The sequence below is a fragment of the Trachypithecus francoisi genome, unplaced genomic scaffold, assembly GCF_009764315.1.
Source record: "Trachypithecus francoisi isolate TF-2019V2 unplaced genomic scaffold, Tfra_2.0 Lachesis_group7, whole genome shotgun sequence".
NCBI lineage: Eukaryota > Metazoa > Chordata > Mammalia > Primates > Cercopithecidae > Trachypithecus > Trachypithecus francoisi.
Genome location: NW_022681472.1, coordinates 26,164,347 through 26,183,679, shown reverse-complemented (window position 1 = coordinate 26,183,679; position 19,333 = coordinate 26,164,347). Strand labels below are relative to the sequence as shown.

General features: G+C 37.5%; 1 protein-coding gene across 1 annotated transcript in view; it reads right to left on the bottom strand.

The window, feature by feature from the left end:
- XKR9 (XK related 9) overlaps positions 1-18,980 on the bottom strand; it is a 61,001-nt gene extending 42,021 nt beyond the window's left edge. Inside the window, exons 1-3 of the mRNA XM_033203394.1 lie at positions 18,893-18,980; positions 15,238-15,313; positions 12,111-12,660 (exon numbers count right to left, since the gene is read on the bottom strand). Coding sequence (XP_033059285.1) covers positions 12,111-12,382 — 272 coding nt within the window. The 5' untranslated portion in view covers positions 12,383-12,660; positions 15,238-15,313; positions 18,893-18,980. The remainder of the gene's footprint in view (positions 1-12,110; positions 12,661-15,237; positions 15,314-18,892) is intronic.
- Positions 18,981-19,333: the final 353 nt, after the last annotated feature.

Here is a 19,333-nt window from a genome sequence, read left to right as displayed (position 1 = left end):
TGGCCAGACTGCTGCCTTTAGCAGGTACCTGATCTCATTCTTTTTCACTGGGCAGGAGCTCCCAACCAGGGCCTCCAGCCACCCCCAACAGAGCTTTCCAGCTGACACAGATCTGAATTCCCCCTGGAACGGCACTCCTAGAGGGAGGGGCAGGCCACCTTGTTGTTTGGACAACTTAGCCATTCCAGCCTTTGGACTTCAGAGTGTCTGAGGCAACCAAGGGCTGAAGTGGATCCCCAGCACAGCCCAGCTGCTCTACTAAAATATGGCCAGACTGTGTTAAGTGGGTGCCAATCCTGTTCCTCCTCACTGGGTGGGACCTCGCAACCAGGGTCTCCAGCCACTTCCTACAGGTGCCTTTAAGCTGGCAACAGCTTTGCTGTTTCACAGCCTTCATGGTAACACCTCCAGGTTCTGGAAAATCTGAGGTGACTAGGACTGGACCAGGCCCCAAGCATACCACAGCAGCCCTACAGAAAAGTGCCCAGACTGCTAAATGGGTACGCATTCCTGTATCTCCTCACCGGGCAGGTCCTCCAGCCCTGGGCCTCCAACCACCCCTGCCAGAGCTACCAAGTCAGTACCAACTCAGCAACTCCATAGACAGAGCCTCCGGGGGCAAATGAAAGCCTCTTTGCCACTGCCTCTGCAGTGGAACATGCCTTGCCACCCTTGGACTAACAAAGGAGCAAAGATCCCAAGTGCCTTATCCACACCTCCAATGAGCTGCAGTCAACCTGAGGAGAAGAGGCCAACCAATTTCCCACAAGTCCCCCATACCCTACCTAGCTTGTCACCAGAGAGAAAACCCCTGGCTTGGACCCATAGCACAAACCCTCCATCTTGGGCTGACTGCACTGAGTAACTGCTGACCTGCATCTCTCTGGGGTGGAGCCCCCAGGAGTCAAGCAAATGACCCTTGACCACAATCACTACTATGATCTTTTCCTCTGCTGCCTCTAACCTGGAGAAGGAAAATAAACACTAAGACTGTCCCAGAGCTGCAGTGGGCAGCCCAGGAGTGACAAGTTGTGAAATACAGCCAGCACTCAAGGGAGAGAGGAACCTACACTTTCAGAGCACTGACAGGGAACACAGCTGCAACTGTGAGGAAACATAGGGAAGCCACACAACCAAGCAAGAGTCTACCAACTGATTGATAAGCCTAAATGTCACCTGCTGGATCATACCCCCAAAGCTTCAACACCAAAAATATCTCACTAATATACCCCCACTGAAACCAGAGACAAGAAGTCAGCTTCAAATAAAGACCCTACACAAAGCCTCAGCCAGGTGAAAACATCCAGAAAAGAAGTCTATTGACCATACTCAATCTACACTGCAGTTAAAGAAATACCCACACGCAGAGATGAGAAAGAGCCAATACAAGAACTCTAGTAACTCAAATGCTGAGCATCATCAAAAAGCTAATCTACCATGATCAAGTAGGCTTCATCCCTGGGATGGAAGGTTGATTCAACATACAAAAATCAATAAATGTGATTCATCACATAAACAGAACTAAAGACAAAAACCACACAATCATCTCAACAGATATGGAAAGGGCTTTTGATAAAACTGAACATTCTTTCATGTTAAAAACTCTCAATAACCTAGGTATTGAAGGAACATACCTCAAAATAGTAAGAGCCATGGCTAGGTGTGGTGACTCACACTTGTAATCCCAGCACTTTGGGAGGCTGAGGCGGGCAGCCCACCTGAGGTTGGGAGTTCGAGACCACCCTGGCCAACATGGTGAAACCCCGTCTCTACTAAAAATACAAAAAATTAGCCGGGTGTGGTGGCGGGCACCTGTAATCCAAGCTACTCAGGAGGCTGAAGCAGGAGAATCGCTTGAACCTGGGAGGCAGAGGTTGCAGTGAGCCGAGATCACACCATTGCACTCCAGCCTGGGAAACAAGAGCAAAATTCTGTCTCAAATCAAGAAGAAGAAGAAGAAGAAGAGCCATCTACGACAAATGCACAGCCAACATCATACTGAATGGGCAAAAGCTAGAAGCATTCCCCTTGAAAACTGGTACAAGACAAGGATGCCCTCTCTCTCCACTTCTATTCAACATAGTATTGGAAGTCCTAGCCAGAGCCATGAGTCAAGAGAGAAAAAAAGAAATAAAGGGCATCCAAGTAGTAAGAGAGGGAGTCAAATTATCTCTGTTTGCAGATGACATGATTCTATATCTAGAAAATCCCAGTGTTTTGGCCCAAAAGCTCCTTTAGCTGATAAACAACTTCAGCAAAGTTACGGGATATAAAATCAATGTACAAAACTCACTAGCATTCCTATGCACCAACAACAACCAAACTGAGAGCCAAATAAGAAGGGCAATCCCATTCACAGTTGCCACAAAAAAAAAATAAAACACCTAGGAATACAGCTAACCAGGCAGGTAAAAAATCTCTACAGTGAGAATGACAAAACACTGCTCAAAGAAATCAAAGAAGACACAAGCAAATGAAAAAACATCCCATTATCATAAATAGGAAGAATGAATATCATTAAAATGGCTATAGTGCCCAAATCAATTTACAAATTCAATGCTATACCTGTTAAACTACCAATGACATTCTTCACAAAACTAGAAAAAATTATTTTAAAATGTATATGGAACCAAAAAAGAGCCCAAATAGTCAAGGCAATCCTAAGCAAAAAGATCAAAGCTGGAGGCATCATGTTATTTGACTCCAAACTATACTATGGGGCTATAGTGACCAAAACAATATGGTACTAGTGACCAAAGCAATATGGTACTGGTGCAAAAACAGACACATAGACCAATGGAACAGAATAAGGAGCCCAAAATAAGGCCACATATCTTTGACTATCTGATCTTTGACAAAGCTGACCAAAACAACCAATGGGAAAAAAATGTTCCTGTGCAATAAATGGTGCTAGGATAACTGACTAGCCATATGCAGAAGATTGAAGTTGGACCTCTTCCTTACACCATATACAAAAATCAACTGAATACAGATTAAAGACTTAAATGTAAAACCCAAAACTGTAAAATACTCTGGAAGACACCTAGGCAATACCATGCTGGATCTAGGAACAGGCAAATATTTCACGATGAAGACACCAAAAGCAATTGCAACAAAAGCAAAAATTGACAAATGGGATCTAACTAAACTTAAAAGCTCTGTACAGCAAAAGAAACTATCAACAAAGTAAACAATCTACAAAATGGGAGAAAGAATTTGCAAACTAGGCATATGATGAAGGTCTAATACCCAGTATCTATAAGGAACTTAAACAACTTTACAAAAGAAAAACAAACAACCCCATTAAAAAGTGGGCAAAGGACATGAAAAGACACTTCTCAAAAGAAGACATACATGTGGCAAACAAGCTTATGGCAAAAAGCTCAATACCACCGATCATTAGAGAAATGCAAATCAAAACCCCAATGAGATACCATCTCACACCAATCAGAATGGCTATTACTAAAAAGTCAAAAAATAACAGATGCTGGTGAAGTTGCAGAGAAAAGGGAACCCTTATACACTGCTGGTGGGAATGTAAATTAGTTCAACCATTGAGGAACTGTATGACAATTCCCCTAAAGAGTTAAAAGAACTACCATTCGACCCAGTAATTCCATTATTGGGTATATACCCAGAGCATTCTACCATAAAGACACATGCACATAAGTGTTCATCACAGTACTGTTCACAATAGCAAAGACATAGAATCACCTAAATACCAAACAATGACAGACTGGATAAAGAAAATGTGGCATATATACACACCATGGAATATTAGGCAGCCATAAAAAAAGCAAGATCATGTCTTTTGCCAGAACATGGAAGGAGCTAGAGGTTATCATCCTTAGCAAATTAACATAGGACTAGAAAACCAAATACTGCATGTTCTCATTTACAAGTGGGAGCTGGCCAGGTGCAGTGGCTCATGCCTGTAATCCCAACACTTTGGGAGGCCGAGGTGGGCTGATTGCCTGAGCTCAGGCGTTCGAAACCAGCCTGGGCAACATGGTGAGATGCCTCCCTCCACCCATTTCTACTAAAAAAAAAAAAAAAAAACTAGCTGGGCATAGCAGCGTGTGCCTGTAGTCCCAGCCACTCAGGAGACTGAGGCAGGAGAAAGAATTGCTTGAATCCAGGAGGCGGAGGTTGCAGTCATCTGAGATCGCACCACTGCACTCCAGCCTAGTGACAGAGTGAGACTCCGTCTCCAAAAAAAATAAAAAAACAAGTGGGAGCTAAATTGTAAGAACTTATGAACACAGAGAAGGAAACAACAGACACTGGCATCTACTTGAGGGGGAGGGTGGAAGGAGGGAGTGGAACAGAAAAGATAACTATTTGGTACTGAGCTTACTACCTGAGTGATATAATAATATGTAATAACAAACCACCATGACACGTGTTTATGTAACAAACCTTCACATGTATCCCTGAACCTAAAACAAAAATTCTCAAAAAGAAAAACAAAGAAAGAAAAACAAAAAAAGAGTAATGAGTTTGTTTATCTATCTGGCATCTTCCACTAATGCCCAACCTAATTCAATTTTCTTTTTCTTCCTTTTTAAATGGACAAAATATTTAAATAATTCAAAAAATTAGAAAGTTATAAGTGAGAAAACTCTATCCTACTCCTATAACCCACTATCCAGCTTTTACCCTTCCCCATGACCACAGGAATTCAGTTATTAGTTTCATGTGTACTCGTCTAGAGTTTCTTCATGCAGATACAAGCAAACATAAATATCCATTAGTTTTCACCATCTTTTGTTACACAGGAATATTGTATCATACTAAACCTCCTGTCTGCACCTTGTCTTTTCACCCAAAAATAAATTCTGGATATCTTTTCATTTCACTATATAAAGTACTTTAACATTCTTTATGATAGTTATGTAGTATACCATTGCATAGTATAATACAAACTCTATCAAAAGACACTAAAATTGTTAATATTTTTCTACTACAAACAAAGCTACACTTAAAAATTGTGTGCAGATATCACTTTACATGTACGCAAGTATGATAAATTACTAGAAGAGGAAGCTCTAGGGCCAATATACATATATATATAATATATATATATATATGTGTGTGTGTGTATATATATATTTGCAATATGGTCAAGCTACTTTCCACAGAAATTATACCAATCCATACTCTGATGAACAAGGTATGAAAGTATCTGTTTTCCCGTACTTTACCAAGAGAGTATATAGTCATTCAGACTTTTGTCAATCTAGTAAATGAGGAATAATATCTCAATGTAGTTTTAATTGAAATTTTTCATGAATGAGGCTTAGCATCTTTTAAACAACTTAAGGCCCATTTGTATTTCCTTTTCTATGAACTATCCTTTTTCTCTTCCCATTTTTCTGTTGGGTAGATGGTCTTTTACTTTTTGATTTCCAGAAGTTCTTTAAATATCAGAGGACTAGCCCTTTTACTGTTATAAGTTTACAATTATTCTTCCCTGTTAATGTTGTTTTTCTTTGTTATGCTTTTGTTGTGTGTGTGTTGGGATTTTTGCTTTTGTTTATTAGCACGCATTTTTATAGTCAAATCTACAATTGTTAATATCTTCTGGATTTTGACTCATGGTTACAAAGGCTTTCCCCATTTCAAAGTTATAAAGGATTTCTCCGATGTTTTCTTTCATAGTGTTTTACACTAATATTTGATTCATTAGAAATTTATCCTGCTATCTGGTATCCTACCTAGAAGTACAACATGCTATCTTAAAGTATACCAACTTTATAAGTTAACAAAGTTTTTACTGTTCTCATGCTGCATATACTGGCTATTGTTTCCTTTTTTTCCAATCAATTTCAAAAAAAAAAGACCGGGAGCAGTGGCTCATGCCTGTAATCCCAGCACTTTGGGAGGCTAAGGCAGGCGGATCACAAAGTCAGGAGATCGAGACCATCCTGGCTAACATGGTGAAACTCCATCTCTACTAAAAATTAAAAAATTAGCCAGGCGTGGTGGCGGGTGCCTGTAGTCCCAGCTACTCAGGAGGCTGCGGCAGGAGAATGGCGTGAACACGGGAGATGGAGCTTGCAGTAAGCCAAGATTGCACCACTGCATTCCAGCCTGGATAACAGGGCAAGACTCCATCTCAAAAAAAAAAAAAAAAAAAAATCTATGGTCTGTGTATTCATATGCCATACAGAGAAAAATTCGTTTATTGCCCTTGTGGTTTGGATGGGTGATGAGGAGAACTCTTGCAGATTATCCTTTCAAACTTTCTCCTGACTTGGAAGAATTAGAACCCATATTTTGTCACATCAAAAACTGTGACATGCCAAAGACACATACAACATTGCACATTTCTCCCAGTGTCTACCTCTATGTTTCTACTAATATACTTCTGAAGATTTCACCACCACTTCCACAGAATGAAGATTTCATCTCCACAGAAGAGACCTCTTTTCTAGATCATGTGCCATGGTAGGGCATAGCCTAAGATTGACCTTTGTGTGAAAACTATTATCGCCAAATAAAATTTACATATTTTGTTTCCTTCTAAATGGTTACCCAGTTTCCCCAACACTTATAACAACTAAGCATAATATCAGTAAAACTCTACAATGTCTGAATGGCACTATCAACTACACTTACTAAATTTCATTTATAGAATACCAGAATAACTGCAGAAACACATATGTTTCAAGTGTACATGAAACATTCATAAAGATGAACCATATGTTAGACAATAAAACAAGTCTGAATAAATTTCAGAAGACTGAAAACATAAGAGTATGTTATCTGAACACAAAAGAATTAAATTAAAAATCAACATTAAAATAACCACAAAAGACCCAAATATTTGAAAAAACATTTATTAGTCTAACCCTTTAGTAAAAGACAAAATCACAAGGAAGCTAAAAAATATTTTGAACTGGACTGGGCACAGTGGCTCATACTTGTAATCCCAGCACTTTGGGAAGCCAAGGCAGGAAGACTACTTGAGGCCAGGAGTTCGAGACCAGCCTGGGCAATATACTAAGACCCCATCTGTACAAAAAAATTAAAAATTAGCCAGACCTGATGGCACATGCCTGTGATGCTAGCAACTCAGGTTGCTGAGATGGGAGGATCACCTGAGCCCAGGAGTTCAAGGTTATAATGAGCTATGATGATCCTGTCTCTATTTTAAAATAAATAAAGAAAGAGAGAAGAAAGAAAGAAATCCTGTCATTTTCATTTGCAACAACGTGGATGAAACTGGAGAACATTATATTAAGTGAAAAAAGCCAGGCCAGGCACAGAAAGACAAATTTCACATGTTCTCACTCATACACGGGAGCTAAAAATTGAAACAAACTCATGGAGTTAAAGAGTAGAATAATAGTTACCAGAGTCTGGGAAGGGTAGCAGAGAGTCAGGTAGAAGTAGGTATGGTTAATGGGTGCAAAAATGTAGTTAGAATGAATAGGCTCTAGCATTTGATAACACAACAGGGTGACTAAAGTCAACGATAATTTACTGTATATTTTTAAATAACTAACAGTGAAATTGGAATGTTCCTAACACAAAAAAATAAATGAATACTTGAGGTGATAAATACCCCAATTACCCTTATGTGATTATCACATATTGTGTATGTCTGTATCAAAACATTACATGTACTTCATAAATACATACACCTATTATGTACCCATAATAATTAAAACTGAAAAAAATTTTTAAAAGAAGCCAAAGAGGAAAAAACACCTAAAGGAGTAAAGGTAAAAATTACATGCACTTTCTCCTCAGAAACCATTCAAGCAAGAAGAGAATGGATTTGAGAGGCCAAAGGAGACGGATCACTTGAGCCTAAGAGTTCAAAACCAGCCTGGGCAACATGGTGAAACCCTGTCTCTACAAAACATACAAAAAGTAGCCAGGCGTGGTGGCACATGCCTATAGTCCCAGCTACTGAGGAGGCTAAGAAAGGAGAATTGCTTGAACCCAGGAGGCGGAGGTTGCAGTGAGCCAAGATCACCCACGGCACTCCAGCCTGGGCAACAGAACAAGAATTCATCTAGAAAAAAGAACTCTGTCTCTACCAAAAAATATATATAAAAATTAGCTCGGTGTGGTGGCACACACCTGTAGTCCCAGCTACTTGTGGGGCTGAAGTGGGAGGATCACCTGAGCCCAGGGAGTTAGAGGTTGCAGTTATCTGTGACCGTACCACTGCAGCACTCCAGCCTGAACAACAGAGTGAGATTCTGTCTAAAAAAATAAAAAATAAAAAATAAAATTTAAAACAAAATGGAGTGAAATACTTAAAGTGTTCAGAGGAAAAAAAAGAAGAAGAAAGAAAACACCACTCTGAATTCTGTACCCTGTGAAATTATACTTCGAAAGTGAAGAATAAAGATTTCCACAAACACTGGGGAAACTTGTTGCCAGTAGACTTGCCTTGCAAGAAATGTTAAAATAGATTCTTCAAAGAAAAAGAAAATGTTACAGGTTAGAAACTTGGATCTATTAAAATATATAAAGAAAGGAAGAGCACTTAAGAAGGAATAATTGAAGATAAACAAAAACTTATTTTTCTGATTTTTAATTGATCTAATTTTAAATTATTTAAATATAATTCTTACATTTAATTGATCTTAATTTTAACTGATCCAGATAACAGTTCAAAATAATATGACAATATATTTGATTATGTATGCTTGTGTGTATATATTTATATACTTATGTATACTTACTATAAGTGAAATGAATGACAGCAATGATATAAGGAATGAGAGAGAGGAATTTGGATTATAACATTCCACAGGGCCGGGCGCGGTGGCTCAAGCCTGTAATCCCAGCACTTTGGGAGGCCGAGATGGGCAGATCACGAGGTCAGGAGATCGAGACCATCCTGGCTAACACGGTGAAACCCCGTCTCTACTAAAAATACAAAAAACTAGCCGGGCAAGGTGGCGGACGCCTGTAGTCCCAGCTACTCGGGAGGCTGAGGCAGGAGAATGGTGTAAACCCGGGAGGCAGAGCTTGCAGTGAGCTGAGATCCGGCCACTGCACTCCAGCCTGGGAGACAGAGCCAGACTCCGTCTCAAAAAAAAAAAAAAAAAAAAAAACATTCCACAGAATGTATCAGAGAGAGTTAAAAAATAAGAATTTTTAAAATCTAACATTTAATAGTTATGTTTGATTGGCATCCCAGAAGGGAAAGAAACACAAAACATAGTAAAGAAAATGTTAAAAAAGATAATGGCTGACAATTGTGTAGAATTAATAGAAGATAATAATCCACAGAATCAAGAAGACCAACAAATCCTAAGCAAGAGAAATAAAATCTACATCTAAACATATAATTAAACTGCAGAAACCCACAGATAAAGAGAAAAATCTTAAGAGCAGCCAGAGGAGGAAGACAAAACACTTTCAAAAGAGCAGCAATGAGACTAAAATCTAACTCCTCCAGAGCAACAATAGAATCCAACAAACAATCAAATATAATATGCAGAGAGAAAATAACTACTCATCTAGAATTCTATAGCCACTAAAATATCTCTCAAGAAAGATAGTGAAATAAAGATATTTTCAAACAACCAAAAATTGAGAGATGATGTCACCAACAGCCCCTCAATAGTTGAAATTCTAAAAGGCAGACCTCGGGAAAGCAGAAGTAAAATAATTCTAGGGCCGAATGTAGTGGCTCATGCCTATAATCCCAACACTTTGGGAGGCAGAGGTGGGTGGATCACTTGAGGTCAGGAGTTCGAGACCAGGCTGGCCAACATGACGAAACCCCATTTCTACTAAAAATACAAAAATTAACCAAGTGTCATGGCGCATGCCTGTAATCCCAGTTACTCGGGAAGTTGATGCAAGAGAATCTCTTGAACCCAGGAGGCGGAGGCTGCAAAGAGCCAGGAAGGCGCCACTGCAGGTCAGCCTGGGTGAGAGAACAAGGCCCTGTCTCAAAAAAAAAAAAAAGAAAAGAAAAGTAATTCTAGGTAGAAGTCCTGAGATTCAAGAAGAAATAAAAAAGAGAATAGTAAATATATGGGTAAACATAAATAAAATTTAGTAGAATTTAACTACATAAAGTAGAAAAATACATAATAATATCATCTAGTGGGATTAACAACAGGCATTAAAATGACAAGAATATAAATATATTAGTTGGGAGCATAGCAAATCGAATTCTAGTGTTTTGAGGTTTTTAAATTATCAATGTTAACAGCAAAGGTTTTGTTTTACTTTATACTCAGAACAATTTAAGACTACACATTATGCACTATACTTCTAGGTAGGATCCAGTATATTGGAACAGACCAATGCTCCTGCCAAAGCAATTAGAGAAACTATAAACTGGGCTGATATATCTACAAATGCTTATTGCTTGGAAATACTTGCTGATTCTATTACTCAGAACAAGAGGTTGAAAACCTGGATTTTGCCCAAGCAAAGGGCTGTTGTTAGGCAAGAAGAGAGGCCTAGTTCAATAGCTTATGGTACATCCATACTAAAGGATACACCATGCAGCCTTTAAAAAAAGTAAAGCAGCTTTGTATGAACTCACTCCAGAAGATCTTCAAGATGTTTAAGCTAGGTTTTAGAGGTCTGTTACTGAGGGACCTCAACTCAATCAATTTTTCCACCAACATATGTGCCAAATTTTGAAACTACACCATACAGGCTAAAAGCTAAGCAGAAAGTCTTGAAAAAGCAAAACAGGCTTTCTGGTAGTCTTGTGGTGCCAAGATAAAAATCAGCGTTCAGGACTTGAGGAGGTGCGATGACTACACCATACTCTCAGTTCCCTAGAGACTGCAAACCAAAAGCAGACTGAACCTTAGTCTAAATGCCTACCAGAGAAAAAGCAAAATAGCAGCATTTGGAACTTCTATCATCTTTAGTATACAATGTGTAATATTCAATCAAAAATTACTAGGTGTATCAAGAGACCCTGGAAATCAAGGCAATTTGACCTTTCTTTTATAATACAATTTATAATTTATAACACAATGTACCTTAAGGTCCTAATTTGAATGCTGATGAAAATAGTTCTGCAGATGTGCAAATTGTCCATTATTAGAATGGCAAATAACAGAGAATTTACCATATTTCTAAATTCCTTGCAAAAGCAACTTTTGTCTTTCTTCAATATTACAACTATATAATTCTCAATATTTCTCATACAGAATACTCATTAAATCTTATCTATTACATATGTATTTGTTCATCAGCACTTTTACTGTATTTCTTTAAACATTTGCATCTTACTGAGAATGTGCAGTTCGAAAATTGACTTCTAATACCAACAACTAAAGCACTTTCTTTCCAGCTTTTCCTAAAACCTGTAAACTTCTTTCTCATTGCACATTCTGTTTCTTTTACTTATTAAAAACATAATAACTATAGCTTCAAAAAGGCAAAATATGTGAAGATACTTTGAAAATTATAAGTCTCCACATATATACAATGACATTATTCCCATTAATTAATATAAGAAAAGCCCGGAATTTTTTTAATACATTCAACTAAGGGTCATGAATTTGTTGCTTTTTGACAGGACAGAATCAGAAGTAGAATCACTTAAAGGAATAATGGAGAGGTCATATAAAATGAGATATACAGAGAATCATGGAATTCTGAGGGCCTATTTAGAGTCTAGTTTCTTTACCTACAACAAGATGATTCTTAAGGCTGCTTTAGTTCTATGACTCTGTACCTAGCTAACCACATAGCTACTGCATTATTGCAGCAAAAATTTCATTTAGTTAAATCAATGATAAGTATAAAAAAGTGAGTACTCTCTCAGTTACAAGTGAAATGTCATATTTACACAATCAGACTTAGAATATACAGAGAAGATAAAAGTTCTGTACGACACAGAAATGTCTTTTTCCTTCTCGTGAAAACTGAGTTCATATCAGAAAAAGTAACCTAATTAGATAAATTTAAACATTTTTATTAATGAACCTGGAAAATTCTGACAGTATGGCAATGACTTACATAAGCACAATAGTGAGGAGCAAGTAACCTTTGTGCTTCATGCAAATAAGGGATCTTTGTACATTTGACTATCCAGATACATAAAGGTAGCTTCTGTTTGGATAAAAGAAAAACAGTGGTAATGATTAAACATGTATGCTTACCTTGTAAAAATTCCTCCTTGCAAGCAATGAAGTAGAAGAAAACAATGCTGACTTTCTTGGCCTACTTTCTTTAAATCAGCCTTGAACCAAGAATAACTGAAACACTGAACCACAAGTGTTCCGAAAAGCATAAAGCTTAATGCTAAAACACTAAAAACATACTGTCCTTCATGGAAAAATCTGACAGATACCCATATGTCCACAATTAAATCAGTTATGTAGATTATAATGCCAAGAACTGACATCATAAAATTCTGTTTAGTATATTTCATTATGAATGACTATAGCTTTTCGTTATCTACTTTTTTCTCCCTCACAAAAAGAGAAAAAAAGCCAAATAAATATTAGTATATCCTTTGGCATAGCATTGAATTTTAATTTCTACTCCCTAAATCTATTTAGAAGAAAGAATAAATATTATGAAATGGGAACATTAACACCAAAGTGACTAATTTTGACTTTCTTTTCTAAATCTCCAATCTAGGTCCAATGTTACAAGGCTTTAATCAATCTTCTGTTTCACAATGATCTTCATTACAGATGACAAGACCTAAAATAAAACAGATATTTAAGTTCCAAAATATCTTAAGTATAATATTAAAAATGCTTGGCAATGATTTCATCAAAGCTCTACTTTTTCTAAAAATAACATATTGCCAGTAAATACAGTTCTTATAACAACTTTGGGAAAGTCTCAAAAATATACTTGATAGTTGATAACTTCCTCTCAGACTATTTATCTTTTAAAAATATGACCTATCCACAAAGATATTTATCACATGACTATTTATAGTGGCAAATTGGAAACAACCTAAATATTTCAACATAAGGAAATGGTAAAGTAAATAAAGGTAGATTCATAAAATAGAATATTACAAAACTACTAAAATATATGTAACAAAGGTGCAATAGTTGTAACAATTCTTAATATGCTTTTGGCCCAGCAATTCCATCTAGGATTCTATCCTAGGGAAATATTCAAAAATGTGCAAAAAGATAATCTTTGCAGAGCCTTTTTTTATAAGAGCGAAATACTGAAAACTACCTAAATGACAATTGAGAGGCCTAGTTCAACAGATTATGGTACATCCATACTAAAGGATACACCATGCAGCTTTTAAAAAGAGTAAAGCAGCTTTGTATGAACTCACTTTGGAAGATCTTCAAGATGTTTTAAGTGAAAAAAGCAAATCCCAGAAAGATAAATACCGTACACTATTTATGGTTTTTAATTATATATGGAGAGAGGAAGAGGGTTGAGAGAAGGAAGCACATGCAACTTCAGTTGTTTTCTCTCTATACTGCTATATTTTTTCAGTTTTTTTTAACAACAGACCTGTACTGATGTTGCTAGGTATATAATTTTTGTAAATAAAAACAATAGTAAATGATACTTACGCAGAATCTCAATGACTGGAGAAAATGTTTATGCTACTAATAAAAGTTAACATTTACTTACCACTATGTGCCAAGCACTGAGCAAAATGTTGTATATAAAACGCCCCAATTTAATTCTTCTGTCACTTAAAATGTAGATTCTACTATTATTACTATTTTATAAACAGTCTGAATGAATGCAATCTGTATACAAGATTTGTCTGACTCATTGGTGGTTTTTTGGTTTGTTTTCCTAATTAATTGCCAACATTTCACAAAAAATGCAAATGTTTAACTGCTATCAAAAAACAGAAAGATCCTCTATACTAGATTACTCCTTCATGAGCAGGGGCTGCCCCTTTAGATGGGGCATGCTCTCTCCTGTTCATCACAGTAGTCATCTGGCCCATTTCAGGCATTTCAACAGCTGGATTTCAATGTTAATACAGTTACCTACTAGCTGTGTGTCCTTAAATGTGTTCTTTTCGGCCGGGCGCGTTTGTGGCTCAAGCCTGTAATCCCAGCACTTTGGGAGGCCGAGACGGGCGGATCACAAGGTCAGGAGATCAAGACCATCCTGGCTAACACGGTGAAACCCCGTCTCTACTAAAAAATACAAAAAACTAGCCGGGCGAGGTGGCGGGCACCTGTAGTCCCAGCTACTCGGGAGGCTGAGGCAGGAGAATGGCATGAACCCGGGAGGCGGACCTTGCAGTGAGCTGAGATCTGGCCACTGCACTCCAGCTTGGGCGACAGAGCGAGACTCCATCTCAAAAAAAAAAATATGTGTTCTTTTCAGCCTTATACCTTATTTTCTTCATCTAAAATGTGGAGAGAATAATGGTATATACCTTATAGGGTTGTTGTGAAGGTCAAGAAAGATAATACATGTAATACATATAAACAAACCCCTAGAAAAGTACTTGGCACACAGTTAGGGCTCAATAAATGCTAAGTTATCATTATGACCTTGCTGACCGCTTGCCTGGCCTCTGTAAGCATATGAGTTTGCAGTCTCTGACTTTACATCATATAATGTTTTGTGAAAAAGTACTATGGTATGATCTCAAAGGTAAGGAGGGAGAAATGAGCTCTAGGGCCCTGATGCAACAGGACTGGTGTTCTTACAAGAAGAGGAAGCAACACCAGAGAAAAGGCCACATGAGGACACAAGTAGGCAGCCATATGTAACCCAAGGAGAGAGAACCTCACCAGAAACCAACCCTGCTGGCACATTGATCTTGGACTTCCAGTGTCCAGAACTGTCAAAAAATAAATTTCTATTGTTTAAGCTAACACATCTGTGGTATTCTGCTATGGCAGCCAGACCAATTAACACACTATATTTCTATAAAAAATATTACTTTAAACACACCAAGGTGAATGTTTACTAAAAAATACACACACAAACTAATACTTACTGTGTTCTCATCATTTTATCACTTACAAGTATTTACTTTAAAAGTCTTCAGAATAATATTAAAAGGTATTTCATTCTTCTCACAGAATAAAGCAACAGTTATGATCACTGCTTCTCCTGTCAAGAACATTGTGACCAACAGGACAGAAAAAAAAAAAACAGTTTAAAAATTGAGTTTTTAAAATCTAGTGGGCCATGAATTTCCCTGCAGTAGGTTTCTTATGTTAAAATGAAAGACCTCAAGCCAACATATACATGGGGTTTAGGAAGATGAGGTTAATTGGGAGGTTCTGCTCAATTGAACTAATTAAATATTTACTTAGAACCTACCATGTGCTGTTTTAGGCTCTTCTGGATATATCAAGTGATGAGAGACAAGTATTCCTGCCCCTGTGGAACTTATATCCTAGCACAGAAAGATAATTGAGGAGTATCTCAATTACAATGATTTGATCTTTATAAATTATATTAATGTATTAAATTATCACATGCACCTCAAAAATATTTACATTATGTATCATTTTTAAACATAAAATTTGAAATATAGTCAATTAACAATAAAAATAATGAATAAATAAATCAAATATTATATTAGAAGGTGGTAAGTGCTATAGGAAAAAAAAAGCATATTAAGGAAGATCAGCAATTACAGTAGAGAGGCACGTATCATGGGCTGCGACATTAATTAGACTGGTCAGGGCAGGACTCACTGAGAAGGTGGCATCTGAGTATTGAAATTGGCCATGTGAATATGAGATGGAAAAGCTTTCCAGCTTGAAGGAACAGTTAGTTCAAAAGTCTAATGCACTAGATTTTAAATCCTCCAAAAATAAGTTTCATAAAATATTGTCAGAAATTCCTCAGCATGGTTCTATTGGATATGTTTAATGTGTATACAAATCCTGTTCTAATATCATTCTTCAAAACATAATTTCTTAAGCTTTATACTAAGAAAAAGATTGCATATATAAAAGAACAGATGGTGGTAATAATAGCTACTACTGCTAGGTGTTTACTAAAAGTGAAGTTTTTTGGCATAAATTATTTCATTTAATCCTCACAAATCCCTTTGAAAACAGTATTATTGACTCTATTTTGCAAACCAGAAAACTGAGGCATAGAGGTGTTCGAAATTTAGGTGAGTTATCTCTAATGAGTAAAATCTGTTTGCCCCCAATGCTTAGGTCCTACCCACAATATACTTACACAGTATCTGAAAACAGAAAACATTTATAGTTGTGTGAGTATAACACTTAGGCATAGCAGTCTATAGATTTGAGATAGACTACACATTATTATTATTATTATTATTATTATTATTATCGTATATTATTCTTTTCTGTAGTGAAATTAAAGGGAGAGAGGAATATAGTTAGAATTGCAAATGATGTGATCTAAGCCTTTCTAAACAAAAATCTTGGCCAGGTGCAGTAGCTCATGCTTGTAATCTCAGCACTTTGGGAGGCTGAGCCAGGAGGATCACTTGAGTCCAGGAGTTCAAGACCAGGCTGGGCAACATGGTAAAACCCCGCCTCTACAAAAAAAAAATACAAAAATTAGCCAGGCATGGTAGTGTGTTCCTGTAGTGTCAGCTACTTGGGAGGCTGAGGTGGAAGGATCATTTTAGCCCAAGAAGTGGGGGTTGCAGTGAACTGACACGGCATCACTGCACTCTAGTCTGGCAACAAAGTGAGACCCTGTCACAAAACAAAACAAAAAAAAAGATTTTTTGTTAATTTTCTTTTTCTTTAACTTATTTTCCACTGCCTCTTCTCAGCAAAACTTTATAGTCTGAGAATATGTTCAAAAGAATAAAAGTTGACTAAAACACAATAGTTAAGCTAAAATTTTGCTTTAAGTGATTTTAAATGTAGATAATTTCCTTAAAATTACAGACTATAATACTTCAGTATTCCATATGTGCATTTCTTAATCTCTCAACCCATAAAGAGAGTTTCCTTTACCTGGCATGAGTAACAAAAATATAGTAGCAGGTTTGGGTTGTTTGTTGGTTTGTTTGTTTGCTTGTTTTAAGAGACAGGGTCTCTCTATATTACCCAGGCTGGTCTTGAACTCCTCTGCTCAAATGATACACCCACCTTAGCCTCCTGAGTAGCTGGGACTATCAGCACAGGTACCATACCTGGCCAACACTAGCAGTTTTGAGTCAACTTTTACAAGATGGAAAGAATAATTTCCAAGAAACAGAAACTGGTACTGGCAGAACATTAGATGCAATAGATTAATCTAATATGGTAAGATCCATATTCCTAATTTAGTCAGGCAGAACATAACACCAAGTAGAAGGAAACCTACACAGCAAGCTAATACATATAGCAGATCTGATAAAGAGAGCCTGCAGGTCTTTCAATAACCACATAGTTGTATAACTTGTATTAAGAATAGTTCATCTCTATCTCTATGGTTGATCACTATTCCGGTACCACTTTAGGTAAAATAATGCCACCTACAAAGTTTGGCTTCATAGGGGACTTCCTACACTTACTGACTTAATAGGACAATGATATAGTCTGAATATATGTCCCTACCAAATCTCACATTGAATTGTAATCCCCCATGTTGGAGGTGGGGCCTGGTGGGAGGTTTTGGGTCATAGGGGTGGATCCCTCATGGTTTGGTGCTGTCCTCATGACAGTAAGTGAGATTTGGTTGTTGTAAAGCGTTGCGTCTCTCCCACTACTCTCTTTCTTGCTCCTGCTCTCACCATGTGAGACACCTGCTCCCTCTTCACCTTCTGCCATGATTGTAAGCTTCCTGAGGCCTCCCCAAAAGCAGATTCTGGCATTTTGCTTCCTGTACAGCCTGAAGAACCATGAGCCAATTAAACTTCTTTTCTTATAAATTACCCAGTCTCAGGTATTTCTTTACAGCAGTGCAAGAATGGCCTAACACAGAAAATTGGCACCAGTAGTAAAGTTTTGGTATAAAGATAGCTGAAAACATGGAAACAGTGTTGGAATGGAGTAATAGGCAGAGACTGAAAGAGTTCGTAAGACTCAGAGGAAGGTGGGAAGATGAGGGAAAGTTTGGACCTTCTTAGAGACTGGTTAAAAGTTGTGAACCAAATGTCGATAATGATATGGACAGCCAAGTCCAGGCTGCTGATGTCTCAGATGGAAATGAAGAACTTATTCAGAAGTGAAGCAAAGATCACCCACGTTATGCCTCAGCAAAAAGCTTGGTTGGATTGTATTTGTGCCCTAGAGATCTATGGAAGTTTGAACTTCAGAGTGATGATTTAGGGTATCTGGCAGAAGAAATTTCTAAGTAGCAAAGCATTCATGATGTGGACTGGCTGCTTCTAACAACCTATGCCCAGATGTGGGAGCAAGGAAATGACTTAAAATTTGAATTTATATTTAAACAGGAAGCAGAGCATAAAAGTTTGAAAAATGTGCAGCCTGGTTAGGTAAAAAAAGAAAGAAAAAGCTTCTTCAGAAGAGGACTCCAAGCAGGCTGTAGAGCAACCACTTGCTAAAGATACTTGCATAACTAAAAAGGAGTCAAGTGCTAATATCAAAGACAATGGGTTCAAGTGATTCTCCTGCTTCAGCCTCCCCAACTAGCTGGGACTATAGGCGCACGCTACCACACCTGGTTAATTTTTATATTTTTATTAGAGATAGGGTTTCGCCATATTGGGCAGGCTGATTTCGAACTCCTGACCTCAAGTGACCCACCCACGCTGGACTCCCAAAGTGCTGTGACTACAGCCATGGGCCACTGCACCTGGCCCTCTTTTCTTACAAATTACCTAGTCTCAAGCATTTCTTTACAGCAATGCAAGAATGGTTTAACACAGACAGTTTCAATCCAATTCCAAATATCAACCTGGTTGCCAGTCAAAATACACAACTTTTGCCCACTGTACAACTATCGGAGATAAGGTAGCTATTTAAAGAAATTAAAACTAGGAAACTTTCCCTTGTCAACCAAATTTAACACATATAAAATACAGACTTACTTGTCAAATATAAAAAGCCATCTTTGATTCAAAGTCCCTTCTGGAAAAATCTTCATCTTGTGAATGTTTTACTTCTTCTTCACTAAAAACAAGTATAATTAAAGGATGTGTAAACCTTTAAGACCGAATACTAAAATGAAACTGAAATCACCTGTTAGTCACATGTGGCATTTTCTAATCTAATGATAAGAGTCTGTCATTATGAATTCAGTACACCCTTTTATAACTATCTCATTGAGGGGAAGAAATAGCATAGGTCCTTTCATGGGCTGACTAGGTTCCAAGCTTTCACTGTATTTGTCAAATAAGTCTAGAAAATACAATTTGCCTCATAACATATCCAAATGGATAACATGTCATGTTTGAAAAGGAGGTTCTTAAATTTGAAGTACTCTAACAAAGTATCATTAACTTAGCCCTACCTACTTTTCAACCTTACAC